Genomic DNA, 18,871 nt, shown 5'->3' on the forward strand with positions numbered 1-18,871 from the left:
TTCGTTTCGTTTTTAAGACATGTAAAACTAGGAACACTTTTTAGCATTGTTCGATGTTGGTTGCAAATGTTTTGTCCAATACTGAATATATATATATATATATATATATATATATATATATATATATATATATATATATATATATATATATATATATATATATATATATATATATATATATATATATATATATATATATATATGTATATATATATATATATGTATATACATACATATATATATATATATATTATATATATATATATATATATATATATATATATATATATATATATACAGTTGTGGCCAAAAGTCTGTTGTATGCTCAAATATAACTGCATTTTGCGTCATTTTGCTGTTTTAAGCTTGTTGAGAGCCTAGAAATGAACCAAAAATCTGTTTGTTTTATTGATTGAACTAATTGAGATTATCTTTTATTTTAAAAAATGAAATAGTTTCATTTCTTATTTGTTTACGTTGTGTTCTTTGTTTACTTTAGATCAATAATTTTATACCAAAAATGGGATTTTCACATAAAAAACGTGGTCAGATTGTTACATTAGTTAACTCGGGTTTAACACAAGCAGCTGTTGCACAACATCTTATTGTTTCCCAACAAGTTGTGTTATTGACAATGAGACGTTGGCGAGAGACAGGTGATGTGAAATCAAAATGTCAAAGCAGACGCTCTAAGGTAACAACTCCTGCTACAGTCGAGCGATAAAACAACAATTGTTAAAGAATCCAATGATATCATCCTTTGCCGTAGCAACTCAACTGCCACACAGAGTTAGTGTAAGAACCATTCGACTACATTTAAGGACACTTTTAATCTAAAAGCGTACCAAACTGCACGAAAACCGCTGTTATCAAAGAAGAATGTTCGTGATTACTTTTTTGCAGGAAATCCAAACATTACACTAGTGAAATGTGGAATGAAGTAATGTTTAGTGACAAAAGTAACATAAAGTTGTTTTCTGCAGCACCAAGATATAATCGCCGTCCTGCCAATAAAAGATTTGATTCAAAGTTTTGCATACGAACTGTTAAACATTCACCATACTTGATGGTATGGGGCAGCTTCTCAGCGTCTGGCCGAGGCTCCCTATACTTTCTTCCACAAAATACCACATGAGTGCACAGAAATATATTACCATACTGGATGAAAAGCTTTTGACAGTTATTCAGATTCACAACTGCAAACTGTTTATGCATGATGGTGCTCCCTGTCATCAAGCAGCTTTAGTGAAAAACTGGCTTCGGGGTCATGGGGTTGAGGTTCTAGATCCTTGGCCAGGGCAGAGCCCAGACCTTAACCACATCGAAAACTTGTGGTATATAATGAAACTAAAGATTGACAAAGAGAAACCATCAAATTTAGATGATCTTCGTGCCATCATTACATGTGTGTGGTACACAGACATAACTGTTGATATTTGTAAAAATCTCATAAATTCTATGCCTGCGAGAATTGCTGAAGTAATTAAGAATAAGGGACAGTGCAGCAGATATTAGTGAGATGTAAAACTGAACTATATTACTGCTATGTAATTTTAAATAATGTCTTGATAAACTGTCAGATGTGTTAGAGACGCTGTGTCTGTTTAAACTTTGAATTTGTTAAAAAAACACGAATACAACAGACTTTTTGCCACAACTGTGTATATATATATATATATATATATATATATATATATATATATATATATATATATATATATATATATATATATATATATATATATATATATATGTATATATATACATTAATGTTCGCTTTCCATCCTTCGAAATTAATAGGACGATCAAATAAGACATTAATTGATCGTCCTATTAATTTCGAAGGATGGAAACCGAAAGGTACAATTGAATGGTTGATGATATTGATCTCAGATTATTTAATAACAAAAAAAGCTTTTGAAGAGAATTTTCTTACCTGGATTAGTCTTTGTGAAGGATTACATCTTCAACTTAACAAAGACATTGATTTTTTTAAAGAAATTTATGAATGGACTTGTTGTTCGAATATCAAGAAGTTTAAGATCGAGTACCGTGGAAAAGAATTTTATAACCTCGATGAATTAAACAACTTTCAAACACGATAAAATATTTAATACCTAAAATATATTAAAAAAACACTATAATTATAAATAACTAATAAAATATTTGATGGATTAATTTATAATAAATACGTTGTTTTTTTTCAAATATACAAATTAATTTTACAAATTTATTAGATTTATTATTTAAAAGTTTATTTTTTATTATTAAAATATCGTTTTAGTATTGTTATTAATAATAACTTGTGTAATGATAAATTACGGTACATAATTTATTATTGTTATTTTTTTTTAATATTAAATTTTCAGTTTTTAATTATTATGTTATATATATTTTATTATTATGTTATATATAGTTCTTTTAATAATATTGTTAACAAATATTTGTTAATTATTTTATGTATACGTTTATGTTTTATTATGTTTAAGAATTTTTCTCTAAATATGTAGGGAGCGAAAACCCGACCCATTATTATTAGTAGAAAGTTAATAATAAGTCACTTATCAAATGATTTAAAATCACTTATCAAATTTTTTTCAAGTGATTATTAACTAGTTATAAAAACACTTTTCCTATGTTGATGGAATCATTTTTGCTATAATTTTTATAATTTACTATAATTTTTTGCTATAAGGGTTGAACCAAATTGCATTTCTAGTTCTATTTCGCTTTTTAGCAATTTTTTTTGCAGGGTCAAATTTTAGTTTAAAATTTTGAAATCTACTTTTTTTAAGGGTATGTTTGTAAATATGTTTAGAGAAATTGAATATATTTTCATCAGAGGAGTTTTTGTTTAGCCTGTTAATAATTGAATTTGGTATTTGTTTTAGAATTTGGGGTGGATGATTTGAGTTAATATTAATATACAATAATTAAACATTTGGTTTTCTAAAGGCTTGTATAAGTTTTTACAGAGGTTAAATGTGATTTCAAGAAAATTCACAATGTTTAAATTAATGCTTATTACAATTTTATAACCAATATTTAAAAAAAATTTTATAACATCTTTTCTAATTCTATCGAACTGTGGACCAGATTTTTTATGCATTATTATTAAACCATCATCTCAAAAAGGTCTAAATCATTAATACTAATTATTTTACTTAGTAAATATAAAATATATATTCCAACAAATTCACAAATTTCTGCTCCATCTTAACTGCTGATTGTTACATCAAAGTAGTCATCTGTATTTTTCAATTTTCAAGTTTCCTTAAAATATAGCAAGGTTTTCTTGCATTCCTTTGTTAAATGAAATGTATTTTGTTTTATCTAAAATATCTGCAGCTATTGAGGGGGAAAAATCGGTCAAATTGAATAAATGTACAGTCTTTTTTATTTTCGATAATGGAGAAACAATTTATAACATCAGTGGTATTTTTCCACTGATGTGAATTTAAATTATTTCAAAAATATTATTACTTTTTTGTCCAATTTAATTATGCTTGTATGTCTAATCTTAATTTTAGAGGGAATCAATAACCTGCAAGAAAGTTTGGTTTTAATAATTTGGTTTATAATTTTTAAGTATTACAAATCTTCATTGCATTTTCGATATTTTTAGGGGTTTTCTCATAAGAATTAGTAATATTGGCTTGTAAAATCTTGTCATAGTTTTCTGTTGTGAGTTGGTAAATTTTATTTATTTTATCAGCAAAAACCAAAATATTAGGGTTCAATTTAATGTTTTAACATCAAACTTTAATTTTTTTTGAAATTCATTACATGCCAAAACTATATTGATTTAATTAAGTGCAATTAGTTATTTTCAAAATTTTCCAAATCAGGTAAAAAAATCAGGTTTTTTTTTTTTTTAAACTCATTATCATTATCTTGGTTATTACTAATTACATCATCTGTGTTGCAATTCGCTCACCTGTGTTACATCATATGTGTTACTTTTTTAAGAATAAATGTGCTCTTCAACAAAATCTTTTAATAAAATGCTCAACTTTTTCAATCAAAAAAAATGCTATAACTTTTTTTTAATTGAGCATAGGGATGTTTTTCAATTATTAGTTTCCATTTTTACATGGAATGTTAAAATACAATTAAGAGTACTCAACAAATGTTAATAAAGAGCCTAATATATATACAAATAATTTTAAATGTGTTCTACAAAATAGAGTGCTCAATCTTTTTGAAAGAGCAGAGCAATAATAAATGGATAAACACTAATAACTTGATAAATGCTTCCTGCCCTCTAATAAATTACATAAAATATTTAATCAAACTAATAAAAGGAATTATAAAACGTCACAATAATGCTTTGTTAAACAAAAAAGAAATCCTAAGCATGTTATATAAATGTGTTGTTTCCTCTTCAAAAAGCATGTTATATAAATGTGTTGGTTCCTCTAAGAATATATCTTATATAATATATAAGCGAGAGGTTCCGAAATCCCCACCATGCCCTTGGTAGTACCGCTATCAACTTGTTTCTCTGTGCAGCGGCCTTATTCGCCAAGGTTTGTGTTTTATAGTTAAAGAGTTCAGAGAGGGTTGTAACCACAAAAAATAGCTTCAATTGTAGTGTCCCTCTCAGTCTTGGGAAGTTGAATAACATTTTAAAAAAAACTTCTAACAATGAAACTATTAACAGTACTGTTGGTAAAAAATTTAAGTTGAGATGCAAAAAAATTGTGTTTATTTTGAAAGGTTTTCAAATAATTAATAATTAGAAGCAGTAATAAACTCTCAGATCAGGTTAGCGTTAGTATCATCATGATCACCCTGCTACTGGTAACATGTAATCTAGTACAACCTTCCTTATTTCCTGCTGCCCTAAAGGTTTTGCTTTTCTAGACAAATACTGGAAGAATTTATCTGGAAGAAATCTGGCTTAAGATAACCCCTGCTTTGGGATTTAGTTGAGTAAAAACAAAAATGGCTCCACCCAGAGAGATGTTTGCAGCATCTGTCTTGTTTTTTAGAAGACCACTGAGGTAAAAAAAAAGACCTCCAAGGTAAAGGGGTAAAAAAAAAGACCTCCAAGGTAAAGGGGTAAAAAAAAAGACCTCCAAGGTAAAGGGGTAAGCAAAAAAAATTTTATATAATCTTTTTCACATTGTCCATCAGACAATAAAGTTGTTAATGGAAACTTTAATGCTCATCACATTGAGTAGCTTGGCTCTAGTGCCATTGACTCGGCTGGTTCTAAAACTTAAAATTTTCTCAATCTTCTTTTCAAATAGTCAAGTTTTTCAGATTCATTTTTCATACAAACTTAATCATTTTACTCCACTTAATTTGTGACTTGTTTTTGATCCAAGCTATGTTTTTCTTTATGAACTTTTTTATATCCTAATTCTTCTAAATCAGGTTCAACTTATCATCGCGCTTCTTACTGCAATCTTTAAGCTGGCAGTTAACATTTTTCAAGGTAAAAGCGTTGCTGATAGATCTGATTACAAATGAATTTTTTTCTGTACTTTGGATTTCATGCAAAAATAATAATAAGATTTGATTTATCAAATTTCTTCATGAATACTATGACATCTTTAAAATCCAATATATGGTTAACACAATATAACAAAACAGCTTTGGCTTTCATTAAGATCAGTTGCATGATTAACTACATGTTCATGCAATGTGTTGTATTGTTTACTATCAAGTTTGATTTTTTTTTACTGCTGTGTCTCAGTTTTAACATATTTATCACTGGCTTGGGAAAAATATTAGATAAACCTTGGGATTTAAATTTGCAGATATTGTTGAAATTATTCTTAAATGCTGACCTTAAGGATGTATTACAATTTTGCAGGTGGAGCATCATCTCTTACAAACACTGTTGTTATAAAGTTTATTGTGACCTTTTAGTAAAGGCAATTTAGTAACAGAAGTTTGTCAACCTGCTCAACAAATTTCTTTATCTTCAGCTTCTGCTATGTTTTTATATGCAAGACTTGACTAAATAAATTCTGTAAAAGTAGCATTAGCTTGTGTATACAACAATCATATTGTACCAACCTAATTAACACAGCTGTATTAGGATCATAGGCATATAACTGAAAATATGTGTAGAACACTGCGATCAGGTCAGATTTCAAACACGATAGAAGTTTGTCTACAAATCCAAATACAAGGTGGACCATAATTAAATAAAAGAACCATATATTGGCTGTGATATTGTCAAAAGTATTTTAAGAAGTTTTACTTTACAGTATGATAAATATGTTCTTTTGTTATCAGATCAGCAAATGTAGTAGATATAGTAAAGGTAGAGCTAACACAACTTTTTCTTAATGCCAATACAGAAAATGTGTTTAAATTAAGTATCTTTGTGCATTACAATACAGACAAATAGTTTAATTTGTTTCTCTGCACAGCAACTTTGCCAAGTTCAGATTGTAATCAGCTAAAAAGGTATAAAATAAAAATTACTTTTCAAAATTTCACAAATTTTAACAAAAAAAGCACTATTTTTCTCAGTTAATTGATTATTTTAAAAAAGTATAACATGAACCCTTTAATTAAATAATTCTTCGGTCACTTGATGAATACACCATGTTGAAATGAACAAAAAGTATTTGTCTGTGAAAATATTGTATGCTATACCTTATGTATATGTGTGCATATGCATAAAATGTTTAGGAATAGCCCAAAATAATATGGTATAACTGAAAAAAATTCTTATATACTTAAAAAAAAAGAAAAAAACTAGGCTTGTTCAACTCTTTAATGTTATTTTTTTTTTTTTTATTTATACATATATATATATATATATATATATATATATATATATATATATATATATATATTTATATATATATATATATATATATATATATATATATATATATATATATATATATATATATATATATATATATTAAATTATCACTATTATTTACTTTTATTTGGCCTAATATTTTATTACATATTTCAGGATTATTGCTGATGTCCTTGAAGCTAACAACCTTCCAGGAGCAATATGTTCTTTAGTACAAAGTGGGGCTGATGTAGGGTGTGTATGATTTTTATTTTTATTTTTTAGAAAAAGTTTTTTTATAATGTTAAACTTTTTATTTTTATTTAGTGAAGCTATGGCAGCTGATAAAAATGTTAGTCTTCTTTCTTTTACGGGAAGCACTCAGGTATTCTTATGTTTTTATCTTACATTAATTATGTAGTTATATGGACATGAGTTTTTAGTTTTTGAATAAATTTAACTAAAGTTTAATTTAAGCAAAAGTAAGGTTTATTAATGTCTTTATTTACAGGTTGGTAAAAAGGTTTCTTTGCAGGTTAATGAAAGGTTTGGTAAGTGAATAAAAATAATAACTTTTAAAATATATTTTTATAAAAATATTTGAAATAGTTGTTTGCATGTTAGTTCTTATTAGAATTAATAATGTTGCTTATCATAATTTCTTTTTCAACTTTTTTAATAACTGTAGGTTTTATTTTTATTTGCAGGCAAATGTTTATTAGAATTAGGGGGTAACAATGCAATTATTGGTGAGTTCTTTGTAGTTGTTTATGGTTGTTAATGTGTTTATCCTATTCATGATTGCTAATTGGCCTATTATGCTAGTTATTCTATTCATGATTGCTGTTTGTTTTGTAAGTTTTATTGTCAAATTTGTTACCAATTCTTGAAGCTTCTAAATTTGTATTTTAGTGATGGAGGATGCGAATTTAGATCTTGTTGTACCAGCTACAGTTTTTGCAGCAGTTGGTACTGCTGGACAGAGATGCACTACAACTAGAAGATTGGTATGTTTAAAATGTTTTTAGGTTATTCTTAGTATTTTTATGTTAAAATAATTTAACACACATTCATTCACATTTGTTCATTTTTTATAGTTTTTCTCATGCAAATCTAAACATGTTTTTAAGATTAGCTATTTATTTAAAATAATATAAAAAAAGTATATCCATTTTGTAAAAATATGGATTTTCACAATATAGACATCTAATTTTTATTTAGATGTCTATATTGTGAAAATCCATATTTTTACAAAATGGATAATGGTTTAATTAGAGTCATTAAATACAAAGCAAAATGCAATGTTTTTAATTTAATCAAAATATAAATTTAATAATTTTGATTTTATATATATATATATATATATATATATATATATATATATATATATATATATATATATATATATATATATATATATATATATACACACATATATTATTTTAAAACATCAAGAAATACAGTTTCTCTCAATACTAATAATTATATTATATAAGAATTTAATATTATATTTCTCTGGATTATGGATACTATGTATATGGACAGCTTGTAAAATATTACGATAATTTTTAACCGTTATAGTTTATATGAAATTGTTACTATTGACATCAGCGGTTGAATGGCTTCTTTTGTTTTTAAATTTAAAAAATGGCATCCAAACCATAGTTTTGACATATTGGCCTTCATCAAGATTAATCCTGCTGTTTTGCGCAGACCACACATTATTTTTTATTTCTAGTGCCTCCTTAATTTTTCTTTCAAACTTTTTATTTTCTTCCTTTAATGTTATTGTTTTTTCCCAAATAATATCTTCTTTACAAAAGGTTTTATGAAATGCTATTGCAGATTGATTAGGTTTTTTTTTTGTTAATTCTCTTCTGATGTTGTTGCATCCTCGTATTTACCTGCATTTTTGTTTGACCTATGTAAACTTTGAAACAGTTGCATTATATTATATAGGTTGCATTGTAGTTTGGAACAGAAGTTGAATTGTATTATATAGGCTTGCTGTTATTAGTAGTTTTGATTGTTTTTTGATGTTAATAAAGATCTTTTGATTTAAATACTGCTCTGTATCCTTCTTTTTCGGAATATTTTTCGAAGTTTTGATGAACGTAATATTTCTTTGGCGTGTAATATTCCTCAATAGCTTTTCATCGTACCCATTTTCAATAAGCATGTCAGATGAAAAAATTATTTTGTTTTGCAAATAATGTTTACTACAGGTGGAGTAAGTTCTGTGGAAATATCCTTTAAATACAGCTGTTCAAACATTCGTATTGTTATTTGAATGAGATTTAATTTGAATGTTAGTGATTGCCTCTTTTTGATATACTTTGTACTCAAATTTTCCTATTGTGTTATTTATAATGATTATATCAAGAAAGTTAAGCGTTTTTGTCTTATTTTCAACTTCAATTGTGTATTGTATTGAAGGATGTTGTTGATTTAAAATATCTTGGAATTGTTTTGCTTGTTAGATGTTAGGAAATCTTGCATGACCATCGTCAATGTATCATAAAAATTATTTTAGATTAAGTGCAGGAATTATCATCAATGTCATTTTAATTGAATTATTTTTATGGAATTGTAGAAAAGATTCTGTGAGAACCACCATGAAAAAAAGTCCAATTGGTCCTGAATTCTCCATTACGTGAATCTCATTGTTCCAATGAAAATAACATAAATATAAGCAAAGTTCTATGAGTTGTTTTGTTTTAGGTATTCTTAGTTTTGTTAAGTTTTTATATGATAAACTATTTAATTCTTCTAGTATAAAGGTGGTTTCTTTTAACGGTATTGACGGGTACAGATTTACAATATCAAAATACACTTGAATCATTGTTGGCGATATTCCAAATTTTCTGCTTTTTTTATAACGAGTGACAACTAAAAATTCGGACAAAAAGAAATTGTGCGCAAGTTTGCCACTTCGTTACATTATCAAGCAGTGTATGATTCAAGTAATAATTTTACATTTTTTGTTTGACAATTGTCAATTTAGTTGTTAAAAATGTCATCTAAAGAGTAGCTTCTTCGAGAACGTGTTGTGCATTTTTATGAACACCATAAAAGTGTTAGCAAAATGTTTACTGTAGAACATTTTTTAAAAGAAGGTATATCAAATAGTACAATTTACGATATTTTAAAACGTGGTACTGTTGAAAGAAAGCAAGGATCCGGACAAAAGCCCACAATGACCAAGAAAAATTTGAAGAAGTTAAAAACTCGATTTAACAACAAAGATGGCATTAGCCAGCGCGATGCTGCTAGAATATTTGAGTGTTCCCAGCAGTATATCAGTAGGGCACTCAAAAGGCTTCAAGTTAAACGAAGGAAAAAGCAGAAATTGTCATCCTACACTGAAAGTCAAATTACTAAAGTAAAAAAAAGATTGTCGTTATCTTGTGAGACATTTTGGTAATAAAATTTTCATTTTGGATGATGAAAGTTATTTTACTTTAAGTAAGCCCCAAATGCTTGGTAACAAAATTTATTACACAGGCGACTCTTCTGTTACACCACTTGATGTTAAACTCAAAATGCAAAGCAAATTTGAGAAGAAAGTAATGTTATATATTGTTGTCTCCGACAGAGAAATTTCAGAGCCATTTTTCAAGGAAAGTGGTCTAGCTGTCAACCAAGAAGTTTACAAAAACCAATGCTTAACTAAACTTTTAATCCCATTTATTAATAAATATCATTCAAATGATAATTACATATTTTGGCCCAATAAAGCATTGTCACACTATGCAAAAAGTGTTACTGAGTTCCTCCAAATGAAAATATTCCTTTTGTACCAAAGAATGTTAACCCCACCAATCTTCCTCAATGTAGACCAATTGAAGATTTTTTTGAGAACTAAGTTCTTTAGTGTACAAGGGTGGTTGGAAAGCTCGAAATTTTTCACAACTCAAGCGTAGAATTAAAAAATCCTTGAAAGAAATGGACACAACTGGTGTGCAAACAGCTTGCGCGAAGATTAAAACAAAGTTGTACAGAGTAGCGGATAAAGGACCCTTTGTGGAAAACCATTAATTTTATTGTATGTTTTAAGTTGTCATCAATTATATATCAACCATATAAAATTGTTATGAATAAATTATTTCATCAAATCTAACATTTCTTCTCATTCCGGATTTTTAGTTGTCACCCGTTAAAGTCAAAAGAGTTTTTTAATTGTGTTGGATTTTCATTTAAGACTAATTGTATTATCTTAACTAAGAATTCTGACATTCCGTGGTTTGGTGTGCCAATAGTTAAAATAAATATTCTCATAAGGTACAACTTTTCTGGTTTATGAGTTCCTGGTTGATTACTCCATACATAATAGGTGGGATAGGATCATTTGGATATATTTTTTCATATTTCTCTTTAGAAAAACATTGTTTTTTATTTAGTTTTGAAAGATATCTTTTAATTTTTGCCATTTATATATATATTATATGTAATACATATTATATTAATATATATATATATATATATATATATATATAATATATATATATATATATATATTTATAATATATATATATTTATAATATATATATTTATAATATATATTATATATATCATATATATATATATGTAGATATATATATATAGAGAGAGAGCGAGAGAGAGAGATAATATGTAATATATATTATATAAATATATATATATATACATTTATAATATATATTATATATTTATTATATATACATATCTATATATATAGAGAGAGAGAAAAAGAGAGAGAGAGATTATATATATATATATATATATATATATATATATATATATATATATATATATATATATATATATATAAATATATATAAATATATATATATATATATATATATATATATATATATATATATATATAGATATATATATATATATATATAGATATATATATATATATATATATATATATATATATATATATATATATATATATATATATATATATATATATATATATATATATATATATATATATATATATATATATATATATATATATATATATATATATATATATATATATATAGATAGATAGATATATATAGATATATATAGAGATATAAATTATATAAATATATCTGTGTTGCTTCATTAGTTTACACTTATTTTGTATCCTTCTGAGATGTTCATTCATAATCAGACCAAACATTGTGAGAAAAAAGTTTTCCACAATTTCTATTAATTTGTTATTGGCATAAGCGTACAGTTTATTACCATGATAAACATATATACATATGTACATTAGCTTCCGCAAAAGGCAAAATTTTGTACAGCCAGAACTCTTACAAGAGATATATCTAGTACTCTAATAATTTTTTTTTCTTAAAGCTCTAATAATTTTTTTTTTCTTTTTGTATTAACTCTATCTATAGTTTTTCTTTAAACTTGCACAAGCTTGTGCTTCCACTTAATGAAATTTGAAATATACAACACTTTTTTCAAGTGAAGATAAGTTTTCTAATATTTAATGCCAGTATATACATCCAAGACTTGTGCTTGAAATAGAATTTCTGCCATTAGAGCAAAACTTTTCCTTAAATAAAGAAAAATATTAGCATAATTGTTTTGAGCCTTTTTTAGAAAATGGTTCTTAATTTTTCTTCACATATCGATAAGTTTTCCCAAGAAGCTGGGTCTGAGAAATCTATTTTTACACTTTGGTTATTTAAAAAAAATTTTAACACTCAATTTGAATAGTTCTATTTTTGCTTCTTTTTTTTTTTTTCTTGACTGTGCACCTGAGAGCTTTGTCCTGTTTTCTATTTTAATCATTCTAACTTAAAAGGTTAAATTAAGTTTATACAAAAGTTGTTTATGATTGAAATAATGAACAAAAGCTGTTTATGATTGAGATAATGAATTTAAAAAATGAATGAAATCAGAAACAACAGAAAATGTGACATCCAAAAATAACGAAAATGTTATCAAAGAGCAACCTGAACCTGGTTCAAATTGTTTTTTAATAAAGAGCTACCTGAACTTGTAGTAAAAGTTTTGTAAAGAGCTACGTGTTCAAGTTGTTCTTTAATAATAATTCTTTTGATCTAAACAAAAAATTTCTTGAAAAATTTTAACTAACAATTAATATTTTTAGGGTTATGTTAACTTCTTACTGTTACTCAAGTTCTACAAATGTAGTTAGAATATATAGAACCTATATATATATAAAATTTCTATATATATAGAACTAATATAGTTTTCTTACTTTATTGTTTGGAATTTTTGTTAGATGTTAAAAGACTCATTAAAAACTTAAAAATTAAAATAATCAATTAAAAATAATAAAATGGTACAATTTTTGTTGTTTGATTTCAAAATTTGTGGCCTAGTCAGGTAGAAACATAAATTTGTTATCATGGTAGAAACATCAATTTGTTTCTTGAGTGGTAGATACTATTTTATATGAAAGATATATTTGTATGCATGTTTATCAGCTGCTAATTATTTCAAAATGGTGCATAATTATTTGTTTAAGTATGAATTTGAATTTGTTTATTCATAAATCTAAAGTTAACAAACAAAAATAATATAAATTGGTAACTTTTATATATGTGAGTTGCCTAATTTTTCAAAAGGATTCATAATTATTACCTGCTAACTGTTTTGAAAGTATGCATAAATATCAGCTGCTAAGTAATTTAAAAGTATAACTATTTGCAAATTGTAAAATTATTTAATGAACTTTTTAAAAATTTCTTATTTTTTAAACTTGGGTGGTAGGCCTATGAAAAAATAGAGATTTTAGACCAAAATTTGAACAAATAGTTGATCAGTTATTTTTATGTAAAATTTATTTTCTTTCTGCTGATAATGACTATTTTAGTTTCCATCAAACTAAAAGTGTTCAAAATACTATTTTTTTAAACTAGCTTATTAGTTTGTTTACCTTAGCAATGCCATAACAAAAGAAAACTTAGACCTTATTTTAGCCTATCAAATTGACAAATTGACAAGTGTTAAAAAACTTCTTTTTCAAATACAATATAGACTTAAGGTCTTTCTGGACGTGCTTTCAAGTCACATTTGTTCATAATAATGGAAGTTTTGATTTTTAATTTTTGACAATTTTAAAATGAATAAGCTAAAATTTGCAGGAGATGTTCTTTGTACATGTAGAGTTTATTTGTCTTGAGATATTTTAATTTTTTTTGGGGTGGGGGGGGGGGAGTTTTCAATATGGTTTTATCAGAAATAGTTTTTTCGGAAAAATCTATACTTGAGTCAATATGATCTGAACCAGTGGTTCAGATCATATTGACTGAACCACTGGTTCAGTCAATATGATCTGAACCACTGTTCATATGATCTGCACAAATTCATATGATCTGAACAAATGTTTCACTGGTTCAGATTATATTAATATAAGTATAGATAAAATTTAAAAGTATAATATCAATTGTCACTTTTGCGAAGTTGTGTTTTGAAGTTTTTGCTTTATACACATTTTTTCAGAAAATTTCGAGGCATGTTTTTTGTTTTTTTTTTACTCTAATGCTTAATTTCATAATTTTAGTTAAAATCTCAAACATACTTAAGTCAAATAATGATGCTAAGCAAAAAACTGCAATGATTGGAGTATTATTGTACAATCTCTAAGCGTTCAAAAGTTATGACCATATCAAATTTGTTACCCCCTCAAATTGAGGGGAGGTTAAATTTCATATAGTCATAATTTAATACTATGAAACTTAAAATTTATTGGTGAATATAAATTTAGTTAAGAATAACAAAAAAATTATTTTATCATCTTGTTGCTCTCACGTTTGGGGCAAGGGGGATAAAATTTTAAGTCTTTTTTGTTCCCAGCCTCCAATCATCACAATTTTTTGCAAAGCATCATTTGACATTAGTATATACATACAAATGTTTGGAGTTTGCTCTATGTCTGGAAGTTAGCTCAAACACCAAAAAATTTTGGATCTGTTGCTGTTAATAATTGCTTATTTTTATTGTGAATATAACTTTTTTGCTCAAAAAATGTTTTACATAGGTTTTTCATTTACCTTAATTTATGTATAACATTTTTAATTTAGTTTTTTTCTTCAGATTTTAACTAGTAACAAAAAATTAGTTATAGAATGTTGATGATTTTTTTTTACAATATATACTTATAATATGCACATCAATTGGAAGTTATTCTTGATTATATTTTTATTATCTATTTATATAATTTTATATTAATATATAATATATACTGTTTGTTAATATTATACTAATACATTATTATATATTATATAATATGTTGTATAATAGTTATACATTATATTTTATTATAAAACAAGTATCTAATATAATTGTATAATTGATATATAATACCAAATAAATATGCTAAATATTTTTCGTAATTATAAATCTTTGTTTTTTGTTGTTTTATTTTTTTTATATGTAAAATATTGTTAAGGTTGTCTTTCACCATAATACAATAATTTTTCTTACTTTTTTATGCTAATTTGTATAAAAAAAAAATTCTAACTCTTGTGTTTGTAGATCCTTCATGAAGCCATCCACGATATGGTGTTAGAACGTATCGTGAAAGCCTATAAACAAATAAAAATTGGCAATCCATTGGACGGTAAATCATTGATATCGCAACAAGGAAAAGTTTTTTTAAAAAAACGTTAGTGATTTAAATTTTTACTATCTCATTTTGTAGACGGAATTTTATGTGGTCCATTACACACTAGTCAAGCAGTAAAGTCATTTGAAAAAGCTGTACATGATGCACAAGCTCAGGTATTTTATATTACATCATATTCGTATGCTATATTTTTGTTGGATTTTTTTATAATAGTTATATTAATTTTTTTTTTATTTTAAAGGGCGGAAAAGTTGCTTTTGGTGGTCGCGTGAGTTTTGTGATATGCTTTTTATTTTAGAAATTTTCACCTGTTTTGATATGTTTGTTACTTGTTTAAGCATTTTATGTTTGAATTTATAGGTTCTTAACCAACCTGGAAACTATGTTGAACCTACTATTATATTTGACATTGCCCATAATGCACCCATAGTTCATACTGAAACTTTTGCGCCAATATTGTATGTGTTCAAATGTAAAAATATTGACGAAGCTATTCAATGGAATAATGAAGTCAATCAAGGTAAATAAAAATTTTTAAAGTTGTTTTTTTATCCACGAGGTTTTATTCACTAATTTAGAGGAGTGAGTTTGAATAACATGACTAGTTTGATAAATCAAATTAATCTGATAATATATTATTAGTATGTATGGTTTATTCTTACTACTCGTATGAACTATTGATGTTGAGATGTATCAGGTTAAACTATAAAATATAGTAAAGAGAAATTTTATATAGCAGTTTTATTGCCACACAGAAATAAATGCATGTTGTTTATCAATTATTTGTTTTTCATATTTTGTATTTTTTATTTTAGGTTTATCAAGCAGTCTATTCACTAGAGATATAGAACGAATCTTTAAATGGGTAGGTCCCACAGGCTCAGATTGTGGCATTGTAAATGTTAATATTCCAACTTCGGGAGCTGAAATCGGAGGCGCATTTGGGGGCGAAAAACACACCGGTGGTGGCCGTGAATCAGGAAGTGACGCCTGGAAACAATACATGAGGAGGTCAACATGGTTAGTTTTTTTTTATTATTACAAAGAACTCTATTAAAATAAAGTAGGGGAGAATGTTCATGAAATAGCGAGGCTATGAAACAGCCGATGAGATCATCTCTAACTTTCCGGCATTCGACCATAATTGTATTTTACTCTTTCAATGCAACACTGGATCCCTGCCACTCACAAAAAAATTATAGTTCTAATAAAATAAAAATACGTGATGGTCGAATGCCGTTAGAAATAATTATAAATAATCGCATCGGTTTTTTTTGAAGCCTGGTTCTTCCCTAATCAGTTTTTAACTATATAGATAATTTTATGTCTTAATAAATACGTATTTTTAATATTCCACGATCTAATACGAGGTAATGATACTTTAAGTTACACAGTAATGTACACTGGGAAAATGTTAATAAAATGTTGGCTTTGATTTCTTTTTGGTTCTTTTGTTGTTGTTGTTTTGTTATTTGTTGTTTTTCTTGTCGTGCATTCAATTTAATTTTAGTTCTTTAACATATGTGATTAATTTTTAGTACGATCAACTATAGCAAGAAACTACCTCTTGCTCAAGGCATAAAATTTGAATAAATGGAATCGACGCTAAAGGTCATATAAGGAATACACTTTTTTTTACTCTCCTGAATGTTTTTTTATAAAAGAATTAACTGAGATTCTTTTTGAATTCTAGTTTTTTATAAATATATCTTTTAAATGTATTAAAAAATAAAAAAAATTTATTAGATAAAAATGAAATTCGTTTGATTTATCTTATATAAAACTTTACAGCAAGTGTGTATAACTTTGTTTGAATAAAGTAAATCAACTTTGTTTGAATTAAAGTTATGAAATATCATTAACTCCTTAACAGCGAAACTTAGCTATGAACGACGTCATGTAGCTGTCATTAACTATGCTTTGTGTTGCTGACTTCAGGCAAATTGTATGCAAATCTTTTTTTCTATGAGAGATTTTAAAATAGTTAAAGTCTATGGTCTGTATTTAGTATCTAAACCTAATCAAAAAATTGAATTAAAAATGGAAGAAGGAAAATAATAATCAGTTTTATGCTCTCCAAAAAGTTTACTCCTAAAGAAACCCTTTAGTTAACCCTGATAAAAAGTATGGAAGCTGGTGGATATAAGAATGTGAATTTTGTGATTTTAAAAAACGTAGTTCAAATAAGTAAACAAAATAGAATTAAAAATACAGCTCATTAATGGATGATGAAGTTTTATGTTGCTCTGTTAATTTAGGCCGGGTAAAAAAAAAAAAGAGCAATTGCTTTTACTCAGTAATTGGTCAGCTTAACGTGAAAAAAAACTTTAGCAACTTTGCTTAAGTTTTTATTCACGTAAAGCTGAGCAATTACTGAGTAAATTGCTTAACTTTACGTAAATAAAAATTTGAGCAAAACTGCTGAAGTTTTTATTTGTGTAAAGCTGAGCAATTACTAAGTAAAATTGCTCATTTTTATTCACCCGGCCTTTTGAGTTAACTAGTACCCCATGAATTATTCAGACATTATTTCTTGCTAACCGTATCAAATACTTGAATTCTTTGAGCGTCTTGTGGATTCTCTTAAAAAGAAGCAGTTGAAGCCTAGATTTAGAATGTTAACTCTCCTGTCGCAACAGTAGATATTATATAATATAAGAATTTCTTATTTACCATGTATTCCTAAGGTTTCTATCCATTCTATCAGGAAAAGGTTGAATTCTAATAAGAACTCTAGCATACTCATATAATTTCCGTTGTGTTTTGAACCAATCTGCTGAGGTTCGCTACGTAACGGCAGACTAATGTAATTTAAAAAAAAAAAATTCAATAAGATTCTTTCAATAGGCCAATACATAACGTTTTAAAATACCTGCTAGTGAGACCCTTGACCTTAGGAAAGACTCAAAGGAACACCCCATTTCAATAGGCTTTATCAGTTTCAAACTCGCAATCGAACTCGGTTGTGCTCTGCTTTGCGATTTGATGCATGTTGTACGTTTAAGATACAAAAAAAGAAAAAGCATTGAAAATTGAGTTTGAGTTTTATAGCACGAGATGGTAATGTATATTTATTAGGTCCTGTAAAGCTTAGATATTTACTAGGTTCCTGTAAAGCTTAGATATTACGAATGGAATTAATTCAAATAAGTGAATCGAAATTCGATTCAAAAAAACTTCACTTATTCGAGTCGAATCAAGGCAATTCATTTTAAACTATTTATTACTCAAGATATTTTCATTAAAATCTTTCCAACATTAACTTTACAATATTTTATAAATATATTATTATTATAATATATTATAAATATTAAAACTACACTTTTTAGCAGTATTAGAATGTTATTACCCTTATAATCGTAGCCGACATAAAACTTTCAGTTTTTAAAAATTACCTAACCTACATTTTCTTTTACGTAAACTATTTTAATTCCAAGTTATCTAGATATAACGGCGGCAGTTTTTAGTAATAAAATATAATAGTATAATAGTGCTGTATACTGTATAGTATC

General features: G+C 26.3%; 1 protein-coding gene across 1 annotated transcript in view; it reads left to right on the forward strand.

Annotated features, from left to right (window-relative positions):
- LOC100198995 (alpha-aminoadipic semialdehyde dehydrogenase) overlaps positions 1–17,117 on the forward strand; it is a 40,520-nt gene extending 23,403 nt beyond the window's left edge. Inside the window, exons 8-18 of the mRNA XM_065816443.1 lie at positions 6,950–7,027; positions 7,100–7,157; positions 7,284–7,323; positions 7,480–7,521; positions 7,685–7,779; positions 15,269–15,353; positions 15,435–15,514; positions 15,601–15,627; positions 15,720–15,879; positions 16,175–16,379; positions 16,898–17,117. Coding sequence (XP_065672515.1) covers positions 6,950–7,027; positions 7,100–7,157; positions 7,284–7,323; positions 7,480–7,521; positions 7,685–7,779; positions 15,269–15,353; positions 15,435–15,514; positions 15,601–15,627; positions 15,720–15,879; positions 16,175–16,379; positions 16,898–16,952 — 925 coding nt within the window. The 3' untranslated portion in view covers positions 16,953–17,117. The remainder of the gene's footprint in view (positions 1–6,949; positions 7,028–7,099; positions 7,158–7,283; positions 7,324–7,479; positions 7,522–7,684; positions 7,780–15,268; positions 15,354–15,434; positions 15,515–15,600; positions 15,628–15,719; positions 15,880–16,174; positions 16,380–16,897) is intronic.
- The last annotated feature ends 1,754 nt before the right edge of the window (positions 17,118–18,871 follow it).

Source organism: Hydra vulgaris, chromosome 13 (assembly GCF_038396675.1).
Source record: "Hydra vulgaris chromosome 13, alternate assembly HydraT2T_AEP".
In the NCBI taxonomy this organism is placed as follows: domain Eukaryota; kingdom Metazoa; phylum Cnidaria; class Hydrozoa; order Anthoathecata; family Hydridae; genus Hydra; species Hydra vulgaris.